The sequence below is a fragment of the Leuciscus leuciscus genome (genome assembly GCF_965113295.1).
Source record: "Leuciscus leuciscus genome assembly, chromosome: 4".
NCBI classification, from domain to species: domain Eukaryota; kingdom Metazoa; phylum Chordata; class Actinopteri; order Cypriniformes; family Leuciscidae; genus Leuciscus; species Leuciscus leuciscus.
In genome coordinates this window covers 7,665,493-7,693,272 of record NC_138728.1, presented here as the reverse complement: position 1 = coordinate 7,693,272, position 27,780 = coordinate 7,665,493, and the positions used below count along the sequence as shown (strand labels likewise).

Here is a 27,780-nt window from a genome sequence, read left to right as displayed (position 1 = left end):
CAGATACGAAAAAAATAATAAAATCAGGGCATTGATAAAAAGAAACAGTGCGTGAGACACTACCTTAACTCGTAATACGTTGATATTGTTCCCACAGAAGTTATTCCATGGTCAAAAGATGACTAATACTCGACTGATGATGACACATACCGGCCCAGTGATATTTACCACAGCAAAAAAAAACATTTTCCACAGAAAACGTCACACATTTGATTTGATTTCCCACGGAAAGCGAGCCAGGAAAAATGAATGCACATCTATCATTAAGAGACCCGCAGATGCACGTTCAAGAATGCATCGCCCATTACTCTTCATAGTATTTTTATTTTTTTATATATAGATCTGAAGTAACTGAGAACATTGAAATACAAACACACGTACACACATGTACTTAGTCACGTTCACGGTTTGTGCTACAACAACAGACAGAGAGGGAGGGAGGGAAAGAGAGAGAGAGAGAGAGAAGGAGGGACTGGAGGCCCTGAATGTGATGAACGGAAGAGAGTACACACGTCTGATTCATCAGGGCTGCACAATAAGTGTGACAACTGCAACAGAGAAAAAAGAAAGAGGTTTTAGTATTTTATATGCATATGTATTTGTGTTTGTATATATATACACATAATTACATACATATGATTATTGGAGTAATCTGATCATATTTTTTTGTAAAAAAATAGATCTACGTGAACAATAGCCTTTGGTTCAAATAAGGTATCAAAAGCAGGACATTTTATGGTTTTATGGTTTTATTGAACAACTATTAAAATACATAATGCAATATACAAAATGCGAACAATCAACTTATGTACATTATGGCTGCAGAGGGCGTGCTTTTTCACAAGCCTGGTGATTGTTGGTGTTACACTTTAACCGTGTCAAATCTTGTGTGTTATCCTTGAAATTCTTTCAAATGTCCACCTGATCTTTAATATTTGGCCACTTCCTTATGATAGAAATGCTACAACCACCGTCATTTCTTAAACAAGAACATGTGGACATCAAATCATTCAAACTCAGATTGAGGGTTTTAACTTCTCTGAGCCGCTGGAAGAAACCTGCATGCGTGTAAATAATCAAAGCGTTGAGCTTCACTCTGAAACCTGCAGCGCATATATTTATTTAATTAAATCTCAGCATTTGTGATTTCAATTGCACTATACTATATTATGATTTTTAAATGGTTTTAATATATCATGCAGCAGCCTTAGAAAATAGTCTAATAATGCAGTCAATATAATGCAAGAACTGTAAAAGGTTTTTCCACAAACTCAACTCGATCATGCTGATGTCACGAGACCGCTTTTCACCTCTACGAGAAATACCGTCACGTTTTAATATCGCTCCTTATACAGTATATATTAATAAATACTGATTGATCACTATATATTGATTACATTTCGATCCGTGTTGCCCTGATGGTTACGGCCCCAGATGACACTATTTTCATGTAACTCATGTTTTTTTAACTACATTCTTCATATAATATTGAAAACGAGATGCATCAGATGCAGAACATAATTTCCGCTTGTGTCTCATTGTGTTTCCTGTCGTCAGATTTCACATCTGCTGTAGCTGTAGTTAAACTTACACCAGCTGCTCATCTACATGAAGTCTTTGATATTGAGGTCAGCGAGAGGATCTTTAGAAGGTGGAGGCTTCCTGGGACTCTGGGCCATTCCCGGAGACATCTGTGGGGGAAACGCACACATGACGGGAGCAATAATTAAGTACGTGTGTCTGCATTTCTTGTCTAAATGACTATTTTAATGCCTAAGTGAAAAATCCAACTGAATTCATGTCTAAAATACCGGTTGTCCAGGGGCTCCTGCTGCCGGAAACTGTGGCCTCATCATTTGTTGTTGGGAGGCCATCATCGGTGAGCCAGGCATCATGGGAGAAGCTCCTGCTCCAGGCTGTGAATCACAGAGAGACACAGTAAGAGAAACAAACACAAACGCCTTCACACACACACACATACACATAAACACACACTCTTACCATGCCAAATGGTGATGGGGATCCCATGACAGGACAGACCCCAAGAGGGGAATTCTAAGCGGGTGGGAGGGATGGGGAGGAAAGGTTAACACCAAACAACACAGAACAGGACAACACCTGAACAAAATGACTCTATGACACACAGACACGCAGAAGGGAATCTGCACAGTGGGAACTGGGATGGTTGTTAATAGTTTGATTTAAGTGTGAATTGAAATGTTTCAGGGGGGATGTACATGCATATATGTTTAGTATTATATTAATAATAAAAACAAAACAAAGAGAAGAGAAGGAAGCAGATGTCACACAAAAACAGGTCTGAAGCTCTAAAGCGAGACTGAATCTGAAGCTACTGTTTGGCTTTTTCACACTGTACACAAACGATTAAGATTATGAATGTAAAGTTTGATACATCCTTTTGTAAATATATAATTCTATAATAACAAGTGCAGTGGTAACAATGAGCAATTCCTGTTACAGTATTTATTCATTTATGTTAACATTAGTTAATAATAAACTAGTAATAACAATGTAATAACAGATACAACTTTTGATTTAATAATGTATTAGTAATAATTTTAATTAGCATGAACTAAGATTGATAAATGCTTTAGAAGTATTTTTCATTGTTAGTTCGTGTTATCTAATGTAGTAAACGTTAACAAATGGAACCTTATTGTAAAGTGTTACCAGTGCAGTTTATAAGAAGAAGTTGAAATAAGAAATGTACAGTTGATATTTCAAGAGTTTCAATATTTCAACCCTAAGTTTCATATATGAGAAAGCTCCGCGGGGAGAAGGGGAAGCTCGTGATTGGCTCCAAGCCATGCTGCTCAAAGCCATGCTCCACCCCCATGCTCCACATCTACAGAACAACACAACATTTACCATGGCAACGCCCCAGCTAGGGGTGGGTACCTGCGATTGCCAGTTCGCCCCTCCAGCTGCTTCACCCCTGAGACAGAGAGAGACAGAAACAGAAGAGGAACAGATACACAAATGTATTTAAGGGGGCAAGAAAATATGGTGAAATCGAGAGTAGGACGTTACTGTATCTTACGGTTTCTGATTCCCCATTGTCAAATCTGAAAGCACAGACAGAGAGATTTACAATTTTAGATTCTTATAATTGTTAGCTCCTACACTCTTAAAAATGAATAATAATTGTATTATTCTAAAGAACCTTTTCCACTATAAAAAAAACAAACAACCTTTTGTTTAATAGAAAGGTTCTATGAATGTTAAAGTTTCACACTCTTAAAAATAAAGGTTGGTTCTCTTTCATCATCTCGTTTCGAGATCCACCTATGGGAAGGGCATCCGGTACCTGACCTCTGTAGAAGCATCCAATTGCACCAAGTCTGGTTAACAGACAGAAGCGCGCAGCCAATGCCCGGTAAGGCCACACCCCCTTACCTAAGGCATATATACCCCAATGCGCGCTCATGTACCTCAGTTGTCATTCGCTTCTCGCGATCTCTGTATTACTCAGCTCAGTGAAAATTCACACACTGCTCACCGCGTGTCTGCAGGAGGACATATCGACTCGATCAGCCTCCGCCGGACGTGACAGTCGTGTTTTCAACTGTTGCTGCGTTGCATTCGGAGCCGCCCACGCTCTCCATCTCCGTTTTCCTCCTATAACGGCTGCCCGCCACGGATTTCTCCAGCTTTTTTGCGGATATGTCGCTGTCCAAGCCTGCCGCCTCGTCGGGGGACTCCCTATCACGGGCCTGCCCGGCCGCGTGTGGATCCCTTATTGCCGCGAAGGACCTTCACCAGCTGTGCGTGGTTTGCTTGGGTCCGAAGCATGCTCGCGAAGCTTTGGAGTATCCTGAGAATTGCAGCCTTTGTCTAAGGCTGCCGAGGAAGCTGCTGAAGCGCCGTTTTAAGGTAGCTGTGACACAGTGCGCCGAGCTCTCCCTAACTTCGGACTCGGACGGAGGACACGGTGATGACGCGCTACCGGGTGCCTCCCGGGGCGCGACTCAGTTCGTTTGGGCTGACCAGCCCAATCCCGCCTTCCCCGAAGAGGACATCTTCGAGGAGGGCGGCCTCGCTCTCGTCCACGAACCGGCCGGTTCTGGCGAGGAGGATGATGCGGCTATCCTTGGGGTCTCCGAGGACGAGGAGGCCATCCCGCCCTCCGGTGTTCCCCAGGCTAGCACGGCCCACACGGCTTTACCACAAGCCGTTCTCCTGGAAGTGTGTGAGCGAGCGGCCGCTCGTCTCAACGTTGAGTGGCCAACTCCCCAGAACGTCACCGACCAGGAGAGGGACATTTATGATGGGAAAGTGCTGGGACCCCCTCCCGGCCCGAGGAAACAACTCTTCCCCATCCTCCCGGCGTGCGCTAAGCACATGAGAACGTACTGGAGCGACCCGCTCGACTTCAGACACGGTCTCTCGGGACTCGAGGCTAAGGATATGGCGGCTCACGGTATGGGCGACCCCCCCGCTGTCGAGCCGTCCATCGCCAGACACCTTAACCCCGCTCAGGGTGGGCTACTCGCCCCGCCTAAGCCGGTCCTGCCTAACAAGATGGACCGTTTTGCTGCTTCCATTCACCAAGCCACGTATAAATCTTCGGCCGTGGCTGTCAGGGCGCTGAACGTTTCTTCCCTCCTCTCCGCCTACCAGGCGGAGATTCTCGAGGAACTAGGACAGCAGCTGGCTAAAGGAAATCCTTCGGATACCCTCTGGAAGGAAATCCTCACGGTGAACGACCTCGTTCTCCGTAACGCCCGGCAGGCCGTCCAAGCTTGCGGGCGCTCCATGGCGCTTTCCGTAGTGGGAGAGCGCGCGCTGTGGCTCAATCTGTCAGGACTGCCAGACAGCGAGAAGCGGCGCATCGCAGGCGCGCCGGTGGAGCCCGGCCGGGCTCTATTCGGTCCCGCCGTCGCACTGATGCAACAACGGTGCGATGATAAAAAGAAAGAAGATGAGGCGTTTAAGCTGTGCCTTCCCAGGAAGGCTGCCCCACGCCAGGTGCCCCCTGCGCGTGGGCCTAACCCACCTGCCATAGGTCGACAGTTTGTTCAGGGCAAGGAAAAACCCCGCAGCATCCCTCCACCACGGCAGCAAGCCCCAGCGCCGGCCAAGCGCTGGGGAAAGTCTAATCCCCCCGCGGCCGGGAGACAGGCTAACCCCACTTCTACCGACTCGAAACGTAAGTGGCCTGCCTGACGTTCTTCCGATGGGGGCTTCGAGTCTGCAGTCGCGGGTCACAAACCCGTCGGACTCCCCTCTTTGTTCAGGACCCCCGTCGAAAAGACCCAGGGGTGCCCTCGGCTCACCGCGCCGCGAGACTGCCCAGTTCGCGGGTGCAAGTGTGTGTTTTCCCCCCACGTTCAGGGGGCACTCTGTGAGGTTACGTTCATGTGTAGTGGCACCAAAGCACCACTCGCCCTCTGTTCCCCTCACGTTTTCAATAAAGGCTTCGGCCCAAGTGCATGTCCAGCACAAAACACACACAATTAAAAAAAACACGAATCACATAAATTCGTTTCGGACGGAAATCCCCTCTCTGCAGAGAGATCCCATCTCATTGCAGAAAGAGGAAATTCCTCCGAATCCATGCATGCCGCCCCCAGTGTGCCCACTGGATGGCGGCATTGCATCATTGACAAACCAGCTGGACGCTCACAGCTCCGCTCCAGCCCGAGCGGGGGCGCTCGCGAGCCACGAAGCGGCTTGGCAGGCCATTTCAGCTCCCGAGTGGGTGTTGCGTACCGTAACCAAGGGTTACAGGCTGCAGTTTGCAATGAGACCTCCACATTTCAACGGTGTTCTCTCTTCTCACACAGAGGAAAACGCCGCACACATTCTGAAAGAGGAAATCTCCTCTCTTCTAAGCAAGGGAGCGATTCAGAGGGTACCACCCAATCTGGTAAACCAGGGTTTTTATTCCCGGTATTTCCTTGTTCCAAAGAAATGCGGCCCACCCCGCCCCATATTGGATCTTCGAGTGTTGAACAAGCACTTGAGGAAATACAAGTTCAGAATGTTGACACAAGGCTCTCTCGCCCGCGCCATAAAACAGAACGACTGGTTCACATCAGTCGATCTGAGAGACGCTTTCTTTCACGTAAGCATTTACCCCCCACACAGGAAGTATCTGCGTTTCGCCTACCAAGGCACATGTTACGAATTTACAGTTCTGCCGTTCGGGCTCAGTTTGAGTCCCTGAACGTTCTGTTTATGTGCGGAAGCGGGTTTGACGCCCCTGAGACTATCAGGGCTGAGAATTCTGACGTACATAGACGATTGGCTCATCATAGCCGAATCGAAGGAGAGTGTGTCGCGGGACACCACCCGGGTACTCGCGCACATCACATCCCTCGGTTTCAATGTGAATATGAGGAAGAGCAATCTGACTCCCAGTCAGAATGTCATTTTCCTGGGCTTGGAATTGAGCTCAGTCTCCATGCGAGCGCGTCTCTCTCAAGAGCGCGTTCGCTCTCTGATGGACTGTCTGTCTCGTTTCAGAGAAGGGGCGAGAGTACAATACCGTACATGCCTCAGGCTGCAGGGTCTCATGGCTTCATCTATCCAGGTGGTGCCATTGGGTCTACTGAGAATGAGAGCGTTCACGAAATGGGTTTTGTCACTACATTTCAGCCCGATTCACGATCTCTGCCGCTCAGTTACGGTGACGCGCGCCTGCTCGGCGGCCCTGCGTCATTGGGAGAGCGAGGACTTTTACGCACGGGGAACCCCCCTCGGGACGGTTACGATGCGGAAAGTTGTGACGACAGATGCGTCCTTAACAGGCTGGGGAGCCACCCAGGAAGGCAGAACGGTGAACGGTCTGTGGCCGAGCAGACTACGTTCAGCGCACATAAATTATTTAGAGCTTCTGACCATCTGGAAAGCTCTAAATCATTTTCTGCCTCGCCTGCAGGGACATCACGTTCTAGTACGGTGCGACAATACCACGGCAGTGGCTTATATCAACCGTCAGGGCGGCATGCGCTCGTCGAAACTCCACGCTCTAGCGTACAAGCTTTTGGTGTGGAGCAGACGGGTGTTTCTGTCATTACGCGCGACTCATGTTCCGGGCATTCTGAACAGAGGCGCGGATCTGCTATCGAGGGGAAACCCAATCTACGGGGATTGGCGTCTTCACCCGCAGATAGTGGAGATTTTATGGGCGAGATTCGGACAGGCAGCCGTAGATCTATTCGCCTCGCGCGAAAACCACCATTGTCCTATGTTCTTCTCGCTAAAGGACGTGGACGCGCCCCTCGGGGCGGACGCACTGGCCCACCCATGGCCCAAAGTGCTGCTGTATGCTTTTCCTCCCCTGTGCCTTATAATTCCTACACTGGCCAGGGTGAGGGAGCATGGCCTGTCTCTTATTCTGATAGCACCCAGGTGGCCCAAAGCCCCGTGGCTGGCAGAGATAATCCCTCTGTTATACGCCGAGCCATGGCGCCTCCCCCCTCGCACGGACCTGTTGTCCCAAGCCAACGGGGAGATTTACCACCCCCACCCGGACAGGGTGGCTCTCTGGGCCTGGCCCGTGAGAGGACGAACCTAAATGCACTGGGGCTCCCGCCGCGTGTAATTGCCACGATCCAGAATGCCAGGGCCGCGTCCACGCGATCCCTGTATGGTGGTAAGTGGCAAGTGTTCGAGGGGTGGTGTGATGGGCGTGGTCTCACATCTTATCAGTGCTCGGTGCCCGATATTCTGTGTTTCCTGCAGGACCTCATGGAGAAGGGCAGGTCCTTTTCCACTATTAAGGTCTATCTGGCTGCGATTTCAGCCTGCCATGTGGGTTTTGAGGGCTCGTCGGTTGGGCAGCACCCTCTAATCCGCAGGTTTATGAAGGGTGCACGGCGCTCTTTACCGGTCACCAGGAGATTTGTTCCGGAGTGGGACCTCTCCATGGTGCTGGAAGCGCTGTCTCTACATCCCTTTGAGCCGCTGGGGAGTATCTCCCTTAAGCTGCTGTCCCTCAAGACAGCTTTGCTCTTGGCCTTGGCATCTGCTAAACGGGTCAGTGAGCTACACGCACTCTCGGTTCATTCCTCGTGCGCTAAATTCTCCCTAAGTGGAGATAAGGTTTCTCTTAAGCCTAACCCGGCCTTCATGCCGAAATGCTTCCCTGCGTTCACGTCGGAGGTTTTGGAGCTGTCCGCTTTTCACCCTCCACCCTTCGCTTCCCCGGAGGATCAGAGGCTGAATGCTCTGTGTCCCGTCCGTGCTCTGCGAGCATATATGACCAGGCCCAGTGCTTTCCGTAAGAGCGACCAGCTCTTTGTTTCATGGGCTCCTCCGCACAGGGGGAGTCCCATTTCGAAGCAACGCCTCTCACATTGGCTTGTGGATGCGATAACTATGGCGTATGAAGCGAAGGGAGTGCAGCCCCCAGAGGGCATCAGAGCTCATTCCACAAGAGGCTTAGCCACCTCTTGGGCTTTGTTCAGGGGAGTGTCACTGCAGGACGTCTGCTCCGCTGCCAGCTGGGCCTCTCCTCATACCTTCGTGCGTTACTACCAGTTAGATGTCACTAGAACCTCGGTGGCACACTCGGTCCTAGGGGTAGGGTCCTCTTAACCCTTTCTCTCAAGCTCCGTTGGGTATCCAACAAGGAGTGAACGGGCGGGCCAGTCATGTTCATTCCAGTCACCAAACACTTGCATTCCTTCTTGGGTTTAGCTATGTGCATTGGTAATGGGGGGCTATTCTCATGTATGTGTCTCATGCATGGTGCATGCTCTGCTTGTCCACTGCAGTCAGCGTGGCGTTATGCTGGCAGGGTCATGTTTTTCTTTTAGGACGTGTCAGGCACCACCTCTCGGAGGTGACCGTCCTTCTCTGGTTGCAGAATTTCACTGTAGGTGTATTGGGCAATCGGGGAGCTGTCCAGGTCTCCCATAGGTGGATCTCGAAACGAGATGATGAAAGAGAACAATAGGTTACTGTCGTAACCCCGGTTCTCTGAAACATCGAGTGGAGAGATCCACCAGCTTTGCCCCGCTTGCTGCACGAGAAGCGAATATACTTACTGAGGTACATGAGCGCGCATTGGGGTATATATGCCTTAGGTAAGGGGGTGTGGCCTTACCGGGCATTGGCTGCGCGCTTCTGTCTGTTAACCAGACTTGGTGCAATTGGATGCTTCTACAGAGGTCAGGTACCGGATGCCCTTCCCATAGGTGGATCTCTCCACTCGATGTTTCAGAGAACCGGGGTTACGACAGTAACCTATTGTTTTTTTCACAGCAATATCATAGAAGAACCATTGGGGTTCTGCTTAGAACCGTTCAGTGAGTTTTTTTGTTCTGTTTTTTTGTGTTTGTATGAAGAACACGAAGAAGCTCTTTCCACTATACCCCAATGGTTCTTCTATGACATCTCTGCAAAACAAAACCCTTTGTAACCTTTATTTGGTTCTATGGAATTTTAAGGTTCTATGGATGCTAAAGGTTCTCAGTCTTAAAAACAAAGGTTCTTTATTGGCATCAGTGGTTCCATAAAGACAGCCATGGAACCTTTCCATTGCACAAACGTTTCCTTAAGTGGAAAAACTTTCTTTAGATGATTAAAATGCTCTTTACACTGGAAAAAAAAAAGGGTATTTTAAGAACTGGTCACTGAAAGGTTGTTTGGGCAACCAAAAATGGTTCTTCTATGGCATCACTGTGAAACTATGAGACCATAGATGCCATTAAAGACACTTTATTTTTTATTGTATTTTGGCTATGATTTTGGAGTACACCAAATAAAAAATGGATGGGAACTTACTGCTGGCCATGTTGGCCATAGCTGAGTCCAGGTTTCCTCCCATGGGTTTGACCGGCGAGTTGGTCATGGGTGACGCCCCTGACGCCTGGGGAGCCATAGCTGGCATGAGCATATCACCCATTCCATCAAAAGCTTAAGGGGGAGTGAGAGTAAGACAAACATAGTGAGTGTTACGGAACAGGGAGCCGGAGACAGAATAGCAGGTGAAAGAGTTTATTTAGCAGCAGTGGGCAGACAAACAGGTAAATGGCAAACACAAGGTAGAGGAGAGCACAGGACACAGGATCACTTGGAGAGGAATGCTGGGGATGAACACTAGAGGAATCGCTATAGAGAACACAGGAGATCACACAGGTAAAGACACGGGAGATATGGGTCCAAACGTTCAACACACTTGGGATAAACGAGACTAGACAATGAGGGAACACAAGGTAAGTTGTTAATGAGGGAGATCGCTGACAGGTGCAGGTGTGTGCCAAGGAGGATGCTGGGAAATGTAGTGAAGGAGGTGGTGACTAGGCTGGTAACCGTGACAGTGAGCTTGTTTTTCAGTAATAGTAAGGAAAGGGGAGCTAAACTAAATGCTAACAACCCTCATGTAGGGTATATCGCTATGGCAACCAGTACAAGAAAATCGTAACCCTGTGTCTACACCAGACACGAGTGGCTCAATGCGACATTATAGTGATGAGTGATGTTGTCTACACTGGATGTGGCGCGACACGACAGATTCCTGACGGTAAACTGATGCTCCATTCTATTCTGACGTACTTCAAGTGCTCTCGCTTCTTCTGATATGAAGAACAAATTGATTTGCAATGGTCACTTTGTCACATCCAGTGTGGACAGCTTCTGCCTGTTGTGGCACAACAACGTTGCCTAAAGTCAAGTGTAGGCATGGGCTGTGTCCGAAATCGCACCCTATACCCTTAAATAGGGCACTATTTGAGGGAACAGCCATTTGTAATGGTGTCCGAAACCATAGTGGATGTTATTGAGTGCACTCATTCAATCCCATAATTAACCGCAATAACGAGTCTACACTCAACGGCTAGAGAATAGCCATAATGCACTGTGAGGGTCAGGCCAAATGAATTCCCGCGTCTCACCAGAAGATGGCGCCCGCATCCATTTTCCAAACCGCTGGTCCATTGTGGCTACATAATATCATACAGGTATAAATTACTTTTTAATTGATTATCAAATTTTTTAATTAAGGTTTATACATACTAATTTCCATGACAGAGTTCAAGATAAATCTTTTCATTACTACTGGTACTGCCAGTTTCAAAAGATTATTAAATGGCAAGCGCAAACTATGCAAAAGTGGCAGGCCTTCCGACGCACTCAGTGTCGTTTTCATTCACTCCTTCAAGTGGAGTATATATGAGTGGAGATATATTAGTGGAGAAATGCAGGGAATAGTGAATGATGGTATAGGGGGTGATTTCGAACACAAATATGGTTTAAGAATGAGAGCAGGAAGAAAGAGAGCTGAGCGCTTTCAAGACACACCGTGACTACACACACACACTGACACATTAAACATTCATTCAATCATAACATTTAACAGCTTTGAAACACCTGTAGTGTTAGACTTGTTTCACACAGCATGCATAAGCAGCACTTACTACTATGAAAAGCTTGCTGTGCTTTTATATTGATGCTACAAACTGCGGCTCAATACTGCAAATAATATTTTCTTCTCACAGGTTTTTATCGTAAAAAATGCTTTTTGTGTGCATGTAGCTGCATGTGGAATCAAGCCTGACATTTGTCTTTTTTTCAAAAAATGGGTGATTAATTCCCTCCATTATTTTATGCTGCTATATTGCGAAAGATTGTGTTGATAAATAGGTTTATATTGCATTTTCAACATATTTTCTGCCCACTAAACACAGCAAAAATAGGCTCAGCGTCGTAACCTTTTAATATGGGCACCGGTAACAGTATGCGCCACTGCTTACGCATGTGTTCTGAAACAAGCCTAAAATAGCCTTCATTACTGGACAGCTTTAACTAAGCACTGATTTTTTATAATAAACATTTCAACCATTAGTTTCTATTAAAGCACATGTTAATGCACGTTAATGGATCTAACACTGGAGATCTTTGCAAAACATCCAAACTTTCATTCATTTATCCATCCATCCATCTTATACTTTTCCTATAGCTTGGTTAGCAGTCTTTCAGTTTTCACTGAAGCCCTATTCTGCAATGCAGCAATGCATTGTGGGATTGCAGCTGGTGTAGGAGCATCAGAACTCACCAGTAGCACAGGAGGAAGCAAGCAATGACCCAAGAGCCAGATGGATGGGAAGAGATATGGAAAATGAAGAAAAAAAATAATAAAAAGAGGGAATTTGAAACATTGGAAGAAGTAATAGAAGAAGAACATACAAAAGAGAACATGATCAGGAAGAGGAAAGTGTCGTCAAGCAGAAGAAACATCGGATGAGCACAAAAGAGAGTGAGTGAGTGAATGAGAGAAAAGAGAGAGCAGAATTAAGCAGCAAGGCATTGGGAAGAAGCTCCACGTAGAGCTGAGATGAACATAAACGCCACGCATGAGAGAAACAGATGGAAACACGGATCTCATCTCAACATGTCAGTATCACCACAACACAACTGAGATGTAACGTGTCTAGACTCAATATACACCAGGCACACACACATCACTAAACTGACATCAACACACATAAAAACACCTCTGCTATGTTAAAATGAAACATACACCCAGAAGAAAAATGTTGATATATATAAACAAATAAATCATAGCTTAATTTGAGTTCTCAGTTATGGTTCATTGAAAAAAATGTGGATTACATAAATATATTGCATATCTGTAACATGTATTTAGAAAATAGGATTTTCATTTTAATGTTGACTTTAGGTGCATGATTTGCTCCCCATCTCATTGCTATCGTTGAGAAACGACTGAGATCTGATTTGGGATTTGTCTTTCCTAAGGGTATGAAAACATGCTGCAGTTTCCATGCTATGGACTATGAAGATTGTAAACGTGACTGTTTTGAACACCAGAACAACCCTGAAAATGACATGAAGAAAGAACAAAGAAGTCATGAGGGCTGCAGGTGACGTACCCGACATCAGATCTCCACCTGTGGTTGCTGTGGCTGGTTTGGCCTCACCAGCACCCGCCGATTCTGATCCATCCATGCAGCATGAGGGTAAAAAAGTGAGCAGGTGAGTGAGCCAAAGCCATTACACTGAGAGTCAAGCCCAAAGAGAGAGAAAGAGAGAGATTGTTATCACCCAGCTAACAAAACTTATGTACAAACATTCTTCTAGTAACGTTAATAGAATGTTATCTGGTCTTTAATAACATTCTCAAAACATTAGCCCAAAAACATTATTTATACATCATTTATGGATTTTTTAAAAACATTTTAGTTGGACGTTCATCTAAAGTTTTTTAAATGTTACTACTTATTGGTTTCAGATGGTTCAGAGAACATTCAATAGTAACGTTTCCATAATGTTTGCAGAATTATAAAATGGAACATTGCCTTAATGTTGTCTCTAACGTTCACATAACCAAGAAAAAGTAAAACCATTTAAAGGGGCTATATAAAGAATTCAGAAACCCTTGTTATTAGTGACACCGGTGGGCATGAAGTGAACTGCAGCCACAACTTATTGCTGGTGCTCGCACTTGAGCACACGTAACGTACAGGAGACTGAACATGATTCAAGGCTTCAGTCTAAAAATCAGTCTACAGGCTTTCATAGACAACCTAGGAAGTCTTGTTTTGTAACAAGCTGTTCACACATTGGCAATAAAATATCAATTAATACATTAAAATTCTTACATATAGCCCCTTTAAAAAACTGTAATGTCCAGAGAACATTCAAAAATAACGTTTTCGTTCACTTAATGGATGTTCTTAGAACATTTGTGTTAGCTGGGCACACAAATACAACCCACAAATGTGTTAAGAACCACAAAAGCACACACATACACCTTATTAAAGTCTTTTCACTTCTTCCTGTCAGGTCAGGGAATCTCTCACAACTGCTGTCTGCTGTCCATCAACCATCAGAACAGCTTTATTTTCCAATAACAGAATCCATAGCAACCATCTGAGCAAAACATGCAAATCAAACCATTGCAAATCATGCACACTGGGGTTATTACCAACCCCCAAACAGGTCCAGATTTGCCCCACTGTCGGGCCAGCTCATGGGGGCAGATAGAGCAGCGGCAGGAGGTTGAAACACATCTGGAGCACAGGAACGAGTTTAGTTGACATCTGAAGTCTTACTCGTTTAACATCCATTATTTGAAGAGTAACTTTATCCATCTATCTATGTAAAAGGAACACTAAAATATCACATGAAACCCGTAAGGCGCATCAGTTTTAGATCAGAACCTGTTTACTTCATCGATAAAGCCCAAGGGTGCAAGTGAAAATAAAAACGTCTCTAAGTGGGGATAATGTAACTAGTGGTTCTTGGAGACATTTCAAGAAAAACACAGACGAGATTGGGAAAGAAAAAGGAGTGAATGAATGCCTAAGGGAGTGAAGGAGTGTGTCGACTGCCCTAGGAGAGAAGCATATTTGGCTCACCTTGAGCAGTCAAGGACAGAATGGAGAAAAAACAAGCGAGGCAAGGAATGAGTGGATGGATGTACTGTGTGTACCTGCTGAAAACAGGTCTAGACTGGGGTTAGGGTCTATTTTGGGAACAGATGAATCTGGCATGGGATGAAAAAAACCTAAAGACAAGAGGACATTTATAAAGACAAAAACATAAAACATAATAATAATAATAAAAAACAAATAATATTAATAATACACAACACAAATCAAACCAAAGATTTTCATGGGACATGCTAAATTTCTGGCCTAAGGGGTTTACCAGCAAACAGGTCTATCGTTGGTGCTGGGGAAGCAGTGTGGGCTACATCGCTAGTGGTGGTGGAGACAGATGCCGGGCCAGTAGTGGGCGCCACTGAGCTAAAGAGAGCGTTACTGTCATCTACTGGCTGCAGGGAGAACAGGTCCAACTGAAGGGAGTTATCAGCAGAACCAGCCGCTGGAGCAAAGGGATCTATACCGGGAGAAGAGGGTGATCGAAAAACATCTTCAAGGCTCTGAGACTGTTGTTATTTATTATATCCACCTTATTTTGCAAAGTGGGAATTAGCTATTTTCTGTGAATGTGCGAGACTTCTGATTCATTAGCATCTACACTAATAACAAAAATATATTTCTAAGAATGTTTTGCTAACGTTCTCATTACGTTGAATGTTCAAAACATCACGTTTTTCTTGTTTGTACGAATGTTAAGGAAACACATTCCATTTTATAATTCTTCAAACATAATAAGAATGTTACTTTTGAATATATTCTCTGAACATTCTAAAACAAGTAGCCTATGAGCATTTAAAAAACGTTTGACGAATATCCAACTAAAATGTTTTAGAAAAAATGTTACATGAATGATGTGTAAATGAAGATTTTGTATTAACATTTTCAGAACATTATTAAAGACCAGATAACTTGAATGAACGTTCTATTGATGTTACCGGAGGAACGTTTGTTCATAACTTTGAGAGAACCTTGCTAGAACTTTTGCCAAAGGTCTGAGAATATTCCCTGTTAATTGGGTATAATTTAAAAACTAGAAAAATAACAAAGTGCAATAAGTGCAATGTGTTTATGATTACAATAATGAATTCAATTTGCAATATCAAACAGCATAACGGACTGTTTTTGTGGACCTGGAAGCAAATGACACTGGAAGCCTCGCACATTCAAGTTACAAATAGCCGCACCTGCTCTTACATTAAAATAAGATGGATAAAGTCAACCTGAGGATGAATCTTCAGAGAAGGAAGAATGAGAAAGAAAAATAGAAGAACTCTCCTCTCTCTGTTGAAGTTAGAGCTCATTATTCTGTCAGATACACTGAGTGTTGCGCGCCTAACAAGTCGACATCTGCTTCTGCCCCCCAGAGAACCGAACTTCCATGTTCAAAGACTATTGCCCTAGCAACACAGATAGCAATCTCCACGGCAACACCGATGCCAGTTCAGAAAACTCAACATTGACCAGAGGAGGCTTCATTAGGGAAGAGCCTGCAGAAGAGGCTCTATGTGGTTCTCAAAAGCGGTAAATGAAAACAATCACAAGCAAACACACTCTCTCTCTCTCACCCATTCTACACCGACATTATCACATACACATATATGCGCTTGAACTGTTGTCACCCACCAGTTGCCGCGGTGCCATCGGCAGCAGAAGTGGGCGTGGCTGCTGTGGCCCCGCCCTCTGCAGCAGCAGCTGTTTCAGCCGCAGGGGCCGCAAACACATCTGGAGTACCGCACACAAGGGCCAAAGGGTTGACGTATTATAGCCAAAGAAAAGGATGACAGGAGGAAGAGGAAATAGAGAGAGTAGATAGCATAGAGAGAAAGAAACGACATGACTTCAGTGTCATGCAAAGTTCGGAAAAAAGACATTTATTGCATTTGAAATATTTAAAATGATGTCCTGAATACTTAAAATAACATGCACTCTTAAAAATAAAGGCTGAACCTTTAACATCCATGGAACATTTCCATTGCACAAAATGTTCTTTATAGTGGAAAAAAGTTATTTAGATTTTTTAAATGTTCTTCACACTAAGAAAAAGTTTTTATGTTTCTTTGATAAACCAAAAATGGTTCTTCTATGCCATCGCTCTGTAAACACCCTTTTGGAACCTTTATTTTCAAGAGTGCACTATATAATAATTCTGACCAATTTTGTTAATATTAAATATTCGTAATCTATTTTACTTTAGTAACATAACATGATTTCCAGGATATTCAACCATACGAAAGTAGGATTAAACTTGATCTTATCATTAAATCATTATTCAATTTGTAAGATTTTAGAATGGCTGCATTACTCACAAAATATTTACTAAATATCTGTTGATTAACATTAACTAATAGCCCATTCAGCCATGCAACCATAAATTAGAGTTATTTCAGAGGTTGTTTTCTTTTGAACTCTTTCCCCACCATTGGTGGAATTTCCCAGCTTTTCGTGTTTTCACTGTTATAAGGTAGGGAGCGCCATTACGCATCTTCTGAATCTCCAGATCAAAACACAGGAAAAAAAGGAGCCGAAACAAGTGATAAAAGCACTGCTTATGCACGTTGTAGTCTTTGAAAAAAACGTGATTTTCTTAGCTTTTTGTTCAAAATGTTGCTACCCCCATTCAAGTGTTGTTAAAAAAAGAACACATGAAGCTAGAACAGCTTTTAAATAAAATGGGCTTTTTATTTAAAAGCAGAGGCTCTGTTATTTATTTCTTCTTAGTCAGGTATTCATACAACAAAATATTCTGGGGGCCATGAAAGTTTGTGAAAATTATCAAAAATGCAGGCCATGGCCGGCAACTTTTTTTGAAAACGCTGGAGTGGAAAGAGTTAACAACTTTTTCTATGAGCATGTATTAGAAAGCAAAATGTGTCAGTTTATTTCATGCTCACTTTAAAACGTTTTGCATTCTCTGAATGTAAAACTACAACTGAAAACCTGATTAAACTTACTGTGCAGTCTGCAAATGCAGCTACACATAAGAATAATCAAATTATTATAATTCATATGTGTAATTTTAATACACAAGATCTTGTGGAGCATTGATGGCAAACAAATGTCAAATAAAAACTGCAGCATGGAAGATATAAAGCAGAAAATGAAATAAGAAGCTCTAGATTTCTACTGCAAACAGAAATGGAGCATTGATGACTACAGACTTCACAAATCACAAATGAAACACCGCAAACTGTGATTTTGATCTGATCTTTAATCTCAGTGCTGGGATGTTCCTCTGTTTCAGAATGTGCCACAGCCTTTACATCTTCTTAAGGAAGAAACCTCACTACTGACCTCCGAGGAGATCGGCTGAGCCGGAGGAAGCACCGGCAGCGGAAGGAGGAGGAGCCAATGAAACGGCTGCCTCGGCGGCTGTGGGCGTGGCTGAGGAGTTGGAGTCTACGGCAAGGGTTGGGTCAGGAAGGAGAGTCTCTGAAGTAAGGGAACCCATTTCTGCATAGCCACGCCCCCAGCGGACCAATATAAACACAACGTAAATAAAAAGATAACCAGGAAAGTAACCAAAGGAGAGGGCAAGAGCATAAGAGAGAGAGAGAGAGAGAGAGAGAAAGATTCTACTGAGCAAAGACTGAGGGATTGACACAGAGATGTAAATGGCTTCTCACTCTAAAAGGGCTTCAGGAGACTAGGTTTGTCATATAGAGGACTGTCATATGGTCATTTTAAATTTCCCAGATGAGTTATAACAAGTGTTCAAAATGTTTAATAAAATGCATGAGACATTTAACACATCAAATCACATGAAAACACATCTAACATAAAATGAAAAGCCAACAACGCTTACCTGACCCCAGCAGATCTGATGTGTCAGCGACCCATCAGAGACAGAGAGAAAAAGAGATTATCAAATTAAGTCACGCATTCATTAAGAGTTTATAGTGAGAAATGTAAGGAAGTTTGTATGTTAAAGGTCTGGTTTTGGGTTTTGTTCTGGGCAGTCTGTCATATTATTTTGGGTTTGTGGCAATTTTGGTTTTGTCATGGAGAAATATGAAGTTAAAAAAGCTGATGTCATTGAGACCATATTCATGGTTTAATCAGTCAGCCGGATGGTTTTCTTGCTGGATGACCTATTTCACTCTAAAATATGTCACATTACGGAAGTGAAAGGGGTTGTGAATGCTTTTTCATGTTGATAAGATCAATTATGATCATAAATATTTTATGGTTTCATATTAAAGTAACCCAATTTGAGCACGCATGCACATATACTCCAACATCTTTGAGTCAGACCTCAGCATAGCCATGCATCTGAGCTTACTCATTCGGAAAGTCATTTTATTAATTTTTTTTGCAATTTCGGGTTTTGGTTTGGTCTGGAAATTGACATGTTCACATGCTGAGTGTGTGTGTGTGTGTGTGTGTATGTGTTTGAACTGTACCTCCCCAAGATGTGGGAGCAGCTGATGCTCCTCCTGCAGAAGGTCCAGAGGAAGACAACGGGTCCAGATCCAGAAGAGAACTACGGTAAGATAGAGACACACACTTTTATAAACATGAAAACTGTACGGTCAGATTTTATCTTGTGTTCTGATTTTTTATCCGACAGGAAGTGAGGTTACATGGGTCACTCACTCAGTGGCAGTTTCGGCAGCTGGCGTGGCCTCGGAGCGTGGCGGCTCCAAAGTGGGGACGGCAGCAGCAGATTTGGCGGGAGTGGAGGTTGGAGACACGTTATTGGTGGGTGATCCCTAAAACATAACACAGAGCTACAGGTTAAGCATATGTGTGTTAGATTCATGAACAAAATCAAAACGATAATCAAATGAAGTGCCCACTTACCTTTGTGGGTGACCTGAAGGACACAAACAGAGACATTGAGATGAATTTATATAAAAATAACAAAACTGATAAAAATGTTGATGAGATTATTTAAAACATACTCACCCTTCCCTGAACAAACCATTGCAGGAGGAGGAAAAGAACATCAATTAGTATTAATATTTACTTAGTTAAAGACCTTCTATTTCTTTTCCAAAGAGACGTACAGTACAGTTACTGCAGAGACAAGCCACGGTTGGTGAAAGTGATTTCACCAAGTAAAATATTTTCCTATAGATCAACATTCCAATCAACCAATCAGATATGAGGGACATTTTTACAGTTTTTGTCAAGTTTAGACATTTTCTACATTAGTAATATGCATCTACATCAGTGTTGTTCACCTATCATTTCACCTATGAGGTATAAGTTATGGGTAGGGTTAGGTTTGGACAGGAATGTTGTTTCAGGATCAACTTAAAATGTTTTACTTGGCAAAATCACAGTGACCAGCCATGGTTATGTGCCCTACTCAGGCTTCTCTATTAAATCTAGCATGCAGCATTTGATTTAAAAGTTCAGAGTTACTTCCTATCTGACATTTAATGAGTTCAGGGGTCTCGTACCCTTTCTTCCCTTCTAGACTGTTCATATGTGTCTCCAGAGATTCCAGAATACTGGTGGGAGCCTGAGAACAGCAAAATAAAACACACACACATATGATGAGCAGTACAAAAACCGTCAGAGCACATTTGATGTCAATATCTCTCAAGGTTTCACAGCAAATTCAAACAATAAAACACCACATCAAAACCAGCTGGGAACCTTTACTCAAACCACTCCTCACAGCACTGCAAAATCAGCTCACTGCACAAACTGTGGGACGGAACTGGACTTCAGTGCATTGCTTTACCCAGATTCTGAACAAAAAGGCTAATCGCAATGTGACTTATTCATTTTTGAGAGAAAGTCAAGCCACGTTTATTTATGTAGCACTTTATACAATACAGAAAGCAGTTTCACATAAAAAAATAGAAAAATAACAGTGTTAACTCTACGGAAGGCTCTTTTCTGCTAGTTTCAGAGTGGTCAAATCAATTGTATTTTATAGATATTATTTGGCTTTTAAGGACAACTTTTTGGAGAGGAAAGGCAGAAACACATCTTATATGAGTTCTTAATTTTTTTAAACAACAAGCCCATACAAAGAAATCCACTGCGTCCAAATATGCCTACTTCTGTACTATATATTAGGCAAAAAACAGTATGTGAGCCGATTCCGAATACATAGTTTTCATAAAAAAGCAGGTGAAAAGTAGACCTACTACTTCCGAAGTGCTCATTCGATGGACACTTTACTATCCCATGCGGCCATGGTAAAAGCAATGCACTGAGATGCATACTGCGTCCCATATCAGTCAACATGGTTACCGGCTCTTCGTTGAAGCAGTCTTTAAAGGGACAGTCTTCATTGTCTGAATCTGCCATGTCGGCAACTACGCCTGGATGCAGACACTGAGAATTCCCATGGGAGGACGATTTAATAATGATGCTTGGTTAGGATAGATGAAAAGCTCTTTCACACTCACACCAGCTTTACTTCATTATTTTAAAAGGAAGACAACCAGTGCTCTAAAGTTTTCAAAATCCATTGACATCAAGGAATCAATACTTGGCCTGACTCTAATATAAATTAAGAGCTACACTATAGTGACACGCCAATAAATGTGCATACATGAAAGGACGAATGTTTGGGAATATTACAGTCACTGAGTACAATAGTAACTTACATAAGAGATGTCAGGGATGTCATTCTTATCCACTCCTATTTGCTGCAACATAAACACAATAATCATATTCTAAGTGAATTGGTATTCTGTAAGTATATTTGACTTTAAATATCTCTTCTTCTGGCCTTACCTCAGCAATTTTCATGAACTCTGCAATTTTGGTCACCCGGGTCAGAAATTTCTTATAAATATCCAGAGAATCCTTGCATTCAGACTTCTTCATTTTGAAATATTTCTCTGTAGAACCAAAAAAAAAAAAACAGATCAAAGCCCATTGTTTCAGGATAGAAGATTTGGTTAACACTTTCCTTAAGGCTTTAGTTTAATCAATGTTGGGTAAGTTACTTTAAAAAAGTAATGAATTACTAGCTACTCATTACATCTTCAACAGTGTAATTACTAATTACTCTCTCAAAAAAGTATTGTATTACTTATTACTTATTACTTGAAATACAATATCAACCTTGATCAGTTGAACAATAAAAGGATAGACATGAAATGCTCTTTTAAGTCTTTCAAACCAATAATATACAATTTCATATATTTATATTTCTGCATTAATTAAGCCTTGTAATGCAACTTATAATGCATTGTATTGTCATGAATAATTGTAATACAGTTATAATGTATTATAATACTCATCTATTCATTGAACACACCTTTAGAAAATATAATGCATTAAAACACACGACAAACAACCAATTGTAGATGAAACCAGATGTAACAAGGAATCTGCACATATTATAATGCATTTTAACTTTAAGGCTTTAAGAATTGTATAAAATATAGTAAGATGTATTATAGTTCAGAGATTGAGATCATCTATATTAAATTATTTATCACATGCCTAATAAATTGATGATGCCGTCATTGTAGGATGCGAAGAGCTTTATCAGATCCTTAAAGAGAAGCAAGAATGCTGCGTTTATGATGCCGTTGTTCAAGTCTTTAGGATGAACCTGGGGGGGGAGGGAACATTTAAAACATTATTGTGAAGAATGGAGTTTTAAAAAAAAACTAATAATGATAAAGTACAAGAACAATCATTGAAATAAATACAATCTCAGTTAATGGGACGGCTTCACAGAAGGTCCCAGATGTTGTGGGAGATGTTACTCACGTCAAACTCCAGCAGTGTGTCCACTTGAGTCTGCAGGGCAGGCATGGCCTTCAAGAGCTTGTCAGGAGCCATAGTCCTCATCACACCCTCAGCTCTGTGCACACACACACACACACACACACACACACACACACACACACACACACACACACACACACACACACACACACACACAGGAGTAACAGTTCAGTGCATGTATTTGCTGATTCCTGAGAAACCATCCTTTCTTTCTCTCTAACTCAGAGATGACATTCCCTTTGTGATCTGTAAATGTAACAACTCTGGGAGTAAAGTCTGAAGCGTTTCTAACAACATCATGCTATCTAAAATGTACTCTGATGTAATATTGAATAACTTGGAGTAACTAGTGTCTAAATATTGCCAATGTGGCCTTCTATTCCCAGAATCAATCGACATACCCCTTTTTAACTCGAGTGAAATCGAAGGCCATCGCGCGGTAAGCATATGCCTTCTCATTCAAGTACCGTGCATATCGCCTGATGAATGTCGACATGTCATAGCCTTGGAGACAGAAAAGATATAAACAGCTTTAGTTGATCACATTTCTATCACATTTAATGGATCACACTTCAGATCACACTTCATGGAATTAGTAAACAAGTTAAGATAGATGTTTATGTGACTTTATTCATTTAACTTATACAAACTCACCATGGGAGCCTGTTTTGTCAATAAAGTTGCTGAGATTAAACAGGGAAGTTCGGGAGGCCAAATACTGGATGAATCTCTGCAGGGATTTAATCAGGACAAATCTTGAAACACACAGTATTTATTTTATATTATTTTATTTTACCAAAATGCATTATGAACTCTGAACTTAATAAAAGCGAATGCAATACTGCATGCAGTTTTCTACGGAGCCCCTAAAGGGACATGGTGGAGGAAAAAAAAAATAGGATGGGAGAAAAAACATATTTCAATGCTTTTGCGTTCTCTCGCAAAAGTTTTGGGTTCCCCCAAGAAACTTTGCATTTTGCTTGTGAAACTTGGAGTGCGTCTCAATCAGCTCCCCAGTTCAGTGGACAGGGCACTGATCAGGTAGTCGGCCATTTTAAGGGCTGACTCAATCCAAAATCCCTACAGGGCACTGAAACGTGACTACTGAACTAGGGAGCTGATTGAGACACACCCTTAGTTTTATAGTAAATCAGTCATGTATCCCTCACCTCATTGCCGTCGATGCAGATGTGGTGCATTTTATTGCATTTTTATAGCATATTCTCAAAACGTCTAATGAACTCTGAACTTGATAAAAGCAAATGCAGTCCTGCATGCAGTTTTCTTCTCTTATGCCAAAAGAAACTAGTAAATACATCTGTAAGATTGAGTTTGAACTTGATAAAAAGAAACTAAAAGGAATAAAGTTTAAAACAGTAATTTATTGCTTCACCTCATTGCCGTAGATGCTGATGTGGTGAGTCGTGGTTAGAGCTTTGAACACGACCACCCAGCTGGCGTTAGTGGATCTCTCGAATAGTGTGTCAGCCATCTGAGGGATGTTCACGTTTGTCTCGTTGGTGGCTGAGATCAGATCTGCACACAAAACACACGCACATTTACCACCACAGCGCTACGTACTGCAATGTGGATGAAGAGTTTTATGATTATTAATATCAGCAGACAGATTCTTTAAGGGGGAAAATTCATAACATGCAATTTAGAAGCAAGAAAGAGCCCCCACAGAGACAAACAACATTATGCCTGTGCATTTTTCCTGCATGTAACAACATACTGCCATCAGCTATCACCCTGTAGCTCAAGAATGGTTGCCCACTGAAGCCAAACAGGGTTGAGTCTGGTCAGTACCTGGATGGGAGACCTCCTGGGAAAACTAGGGTGCTGCTCACACTGTGAGAATTTAAACCAAGAAGTCCAGTTCACGTTCATACAGACAGTATTCGAAATGCTACTGTAAATTGCTGTTTGAACGGGACATTTTGAGACTTGCACCTTATTGTCAATCCCAAAAACTGACAGAGTGAACGTAGCGTAATTTCCAACCACACACAAAGTAGAACTTTAAAATGAACTTCTTTCAGACTGAATATCATTTTTCAGTCTCAAGCAACTACTGAAAAAGTAGCAAATTTTACCCTCAAAACCAAAGACATAAAATAAAAGATTTTATAAAGAAATAAAACTTGTTTTGGGACCATTAGGATTTCTTGCATTATGACATTGTCCCTAAATACTTTATACTCATTTTACTTATTACTCAGTGATAATTCTCATTAGATTCTCAATACTGTAATGCAATGAAAACTGGAATCAGCATGAATTAAAGACACTTATAATTTAAATGATGCATCATTCTTTCGTTGGGAAATCTGGTGGAAAATGTGTTTAACTGTCATGAAAATGAAAAAACAAATCCCAATAGTCCTAAAACAGGATTGATTTTCTTTAAACAAAATATAAGTTATTTTTGTTTCTTTGGGAGTGCAAAATGTCCCTGGTATTCTCTGGACAGACTTCCCGACAGGAGATCGTCTTAAATTCCATATAACGTTGTGCTCAGGGTGCCAATATGTTAGTCATGGCTGCTAGAGAGCACACTGCAGTGGAGTTAAGAAGCCAAGAATAGTCCAGATTAGAACACACTGAGATATAGTGTGAGTTGCGTTACCACTAGTGCAATTTGTTGCTATGTAACGTCACTATATATTGAAGTATATGGCATGGCAGTCCCTGTTTTGGGAGTCTGTATATTATAGGTTGTGAATATGTGAGCAGGTGCAGCTCATTGGGATTATGGAATTGCTCATGTGACTGGATTACAGACAGTGTAAATACAGACACATTGCAAACACACACACGCACCATATGTGTGAACACATGACTAAACTCTACCAATCAGTTGCTTTGGTCTCTTAACTACATGATGCAAGATCATACAAATCCATCCAAACAAATGCATCTAAAAAAAGACAATGATAGCTTTAATATTAAAATAATATTCTATGAAGCAGCACAACAATATTGACAGAAAAGACCACATTAAACTAACAATCTGCGACTTTCTTGCAGTCTTGCGACTTTAAATTCAAAGCAAATGCTGCCTCTGTATTGGTATGAAGACCCTTTCGTGCAAACTGATACCATGTCATCATGATGTCACTGACTCACCCCTCCCCCTTCCCCAATAATCTACTTCAGTTTCCATGACAACCTCACCACCACCCCTCACGCCTTCCAATTCAACAGACAAATGGCTGGAGTTATGAGATAAAAACTCAACAAACACATTTCTTGTCACAAAACACCTGATACTACAAAAGTAAAACAAGTTTGTGTCTGTAGAGAGGCCAACAATGCTCAACCTTGCCAAGACAAAGCGGATTTATGAATCTATGGATTTCTGGAGTGCCTGTGAAATCACACATGTGATTCCCTGATGAAGGGATTGCTGATATTAACACACAACAAGATTCCCCAGCTTGCATACCAGTGTCCTCACCTTTGGCTTTGTAAATAATACATGCATGCTTTGGCTGATCGATTTATAATTCAGAAGGCCTTCTCCTGCAGGACACAGAGCTCGAGGGCGACACGAAGATGCTATTGTAGCCTCTCCGTCTTGTCTAAATGCAGTTGATTTCCTTCTGTCTTCTCTTTTACTGTCTCTCCCTCTCAGTTCCAGACCACACCACCCACATAAAGACACTTCAGGGTATGTTCTGTGCTGTCAGTTAAATGCAATCAGCTACACACACTGACACGCTTCTTAGAATATAAGCTCCTTATATTACATGCACCCTAAAAGGCAGGTTTTCCACTGACAGAATTGCAACTAGTAGCAAACAACCTCATTGAGTACAAGCCATGCATATTATTCACAGCCTCGTTATTCTACGCATTGGACTGTGCTGTGGTGCTGAAGTGGACAGCGCCAGGTCTGAGTGAGACTGAACACGTTGAGGAATGAGGGTGAGTCAAAAAATGTCTCACTTACAATCCAGGTGCTTCTTCTTGGGCGCCATCACCTCGTGCGTGGTGGCTTTGCAAACGGCACGAGCCACCTCGGATCCGGTGAGCTGGTACTGCGCCGCGGCGATGCGATCCGTCAGAGTCTGTCCCGACATTTTCTCCCGGTAGCGTCGACAACCACCTCAAGAATCAACTTCAGGGGGAAGGACAGTCGAAATGCATATGATATTCGCCGACAAAAAATGAGACGGAATCCAAGGTGGCTCTACAGAAACAGACAATGTCGATTTCTCCTTTTGGTTTCCAACCAGAGCGCCTGAAATGACGTATTCAAAAGCACAAAAATATATGCTTGAAGTTTATTACTAAAATTTGGTCGATGTAGGCGTCTATGCATGAGTTGGTTTCAGCACCATGGATAATGCTCCTATTACGTAACGCCCTACGCCGAGCTATTTTCTGGCTCTTGTGGGAAATAAATAATCAAAATAATAGGGTAAGCTGTCACCTTTGATTAGTATATGTATTTTTTTTTAAAAACTAAAAAACATCAAACCGAAATGACGGCGCGTTTTACGTTGAACCGATTCTTTTTTCAATGTAATGAATTAAATAAACGCACAAAAACGAGCTGAAAAAACGTTCCGTTGATTAATCCTCTACCAAATAGACCTGTTCGGGATTCCGGAGCCTCGGTATTATTCGGTCAAAGCCCGTGTGTCCTTCCCGTCCTGTCGGATGATGATGGTGATGATGACGTGTCTTTTTCAAGCCTTTTCAAGGGCGAGAGTATGAAGACAAGTAATTGTTCACGTTTCAGTGATATATCGTGCAGATCTTGGATATTTAGTTGCTTATTTTTCTGGTAATGAAGGTTAAGGTCCTGCCTTTTCGGTTGTCGGTGGACCTGGTCAGGTGACGCACAACGGGCTCTTAAAGGGAAGCGGCGTCAAGCTGTCACGCGCCTTTAAGGGGTCTGTGCGCGTTCACGGTTCATCTGTCTGCATTCTGCTCCCTGAGCACAGAGGTACTTTCTCTGTCACGAGCTTTAAGTGAAATTAGCTGAATGGAGGAGAGTCACACACTTATTACATGTTTGGACTTTATTGTGTTATTGTTTTTATATGTGCTCTGTGCACAGGCTACATAAGCTATATTTCTTTTCCTATATTTCGTCAAGCTACTACACCTCTAGTGACTGAATGCAATGAAAACAGCAGCTTCATCATTCGGTTCACTAGGTGGAGACACTTCAACACTATTGATTCCCCCACCCCCCTATTTTTAGAACAAAGGTTTTCAACTTTTCAACTGCCACAACAATTTAGTTTATCTACTGTACTTATTCACCAAGGAGACAATAGTGTCAGGGAAAAGCAAGACTGATATAAAATGATGTCCACTTTAAACAATCCTTTGAGTATTTTTATTAGTTAGCCTATATATTGAACAACTAGTTTAACATTTTAGTGTTTTAAACATGATTTGATTGCAAATTATAATAAAAGCATGATTGACATTTAAAGATGGCATGGAACGTTTTCAGAACTTTGGCTAACGTTCTAGTAAGGTTCTCTGAAAGTTATGAACAAATCTTCTTCCAGGAACTTTAAAGGAATAGTTCACCCAAAAGTGAAAATTTTGTTATCATTTACTTCATTTTTACCCTCAAGTTGTTCCAAAAACAAACGAAGATATTTTGAAGATTGTCGGTAACTAGACAGTTGACGTCACCCATTGACTTCCATAGTATTTTCTTCCTACTGTA

General features: G+C 42.5%; 1 protein-coding gene across 1 annotated transcript; it reads right to left on the bottom strand.

Annotated features, from left to right (window-relative positions):
* Positions 1-319: 319 nt before the first annotated feature.
* LOC309497774 (clathrin coat assembly protein AP180) lies at positions 320-27,772 on the bottom strand. The gene is made up of 22 exons (XM_082168088.1): positions 26,038-27,772; positions 23,476-23,618; positions 22,737-22,812; positions 22,484-22,586; positions 22,065-22,158; positions 21,792-21,903; positions 21,075-21,181; positions 20,945-20,986; positions 19,762-19,842; positions 18,969-19,084; positions 18,776-18,855; positions 18,178-18,192; positions 17,667-17,825; positions 15,999-16,097; positions 12,861-12,923; positions 9,757-9,888; positions 3,062-3,086; positions 2,890-2,956; positions 2,002-2,055; positions 1,812-1,916; positions 1,592-1,691; positions 320-548 (listed from the first exon to the last, which is right to left on the bottom strand). The coding sequence occupies exons 1-21, from the start codon at positions 26,165-26,167 to the stop codon at positions 1,605-1,607; spliced, it is 1,890 nt and encodes a 629-aa protein (XP_082024214.1). The 5' UTR covers positions 26,168-27,772; the 3' UTR covers positions 320-548; positions 1,592-1,604.
* Positions 27,773-27,780: the final 8 nt, after the last annotated feature.

Bases quoted from the DNA above. Each gene is read 5' to 3' on its own strand.
- LOC309497774 (XM_082168088.1), bottom strand. From the start codon at position 26,167: ATGTCGGGACAGACTCTGACGGATCGCATCGCCGCGGCGCAGTACCAG. The intron at 21,182-21,791 runs GCATGTGATAAA...TTGGTTCTACAG, and splicing joins CGGCATCATCAATTTATTAG to AGAAATATTTCAAAATGAAG. The intron at 18,856-18,968 runs GTGAGTGACCCA...ATCTTACCGTAG, and splicing joins GCTGCCGAAACTGCCACTGA to TTCTCTTCTGGATCTGGACC.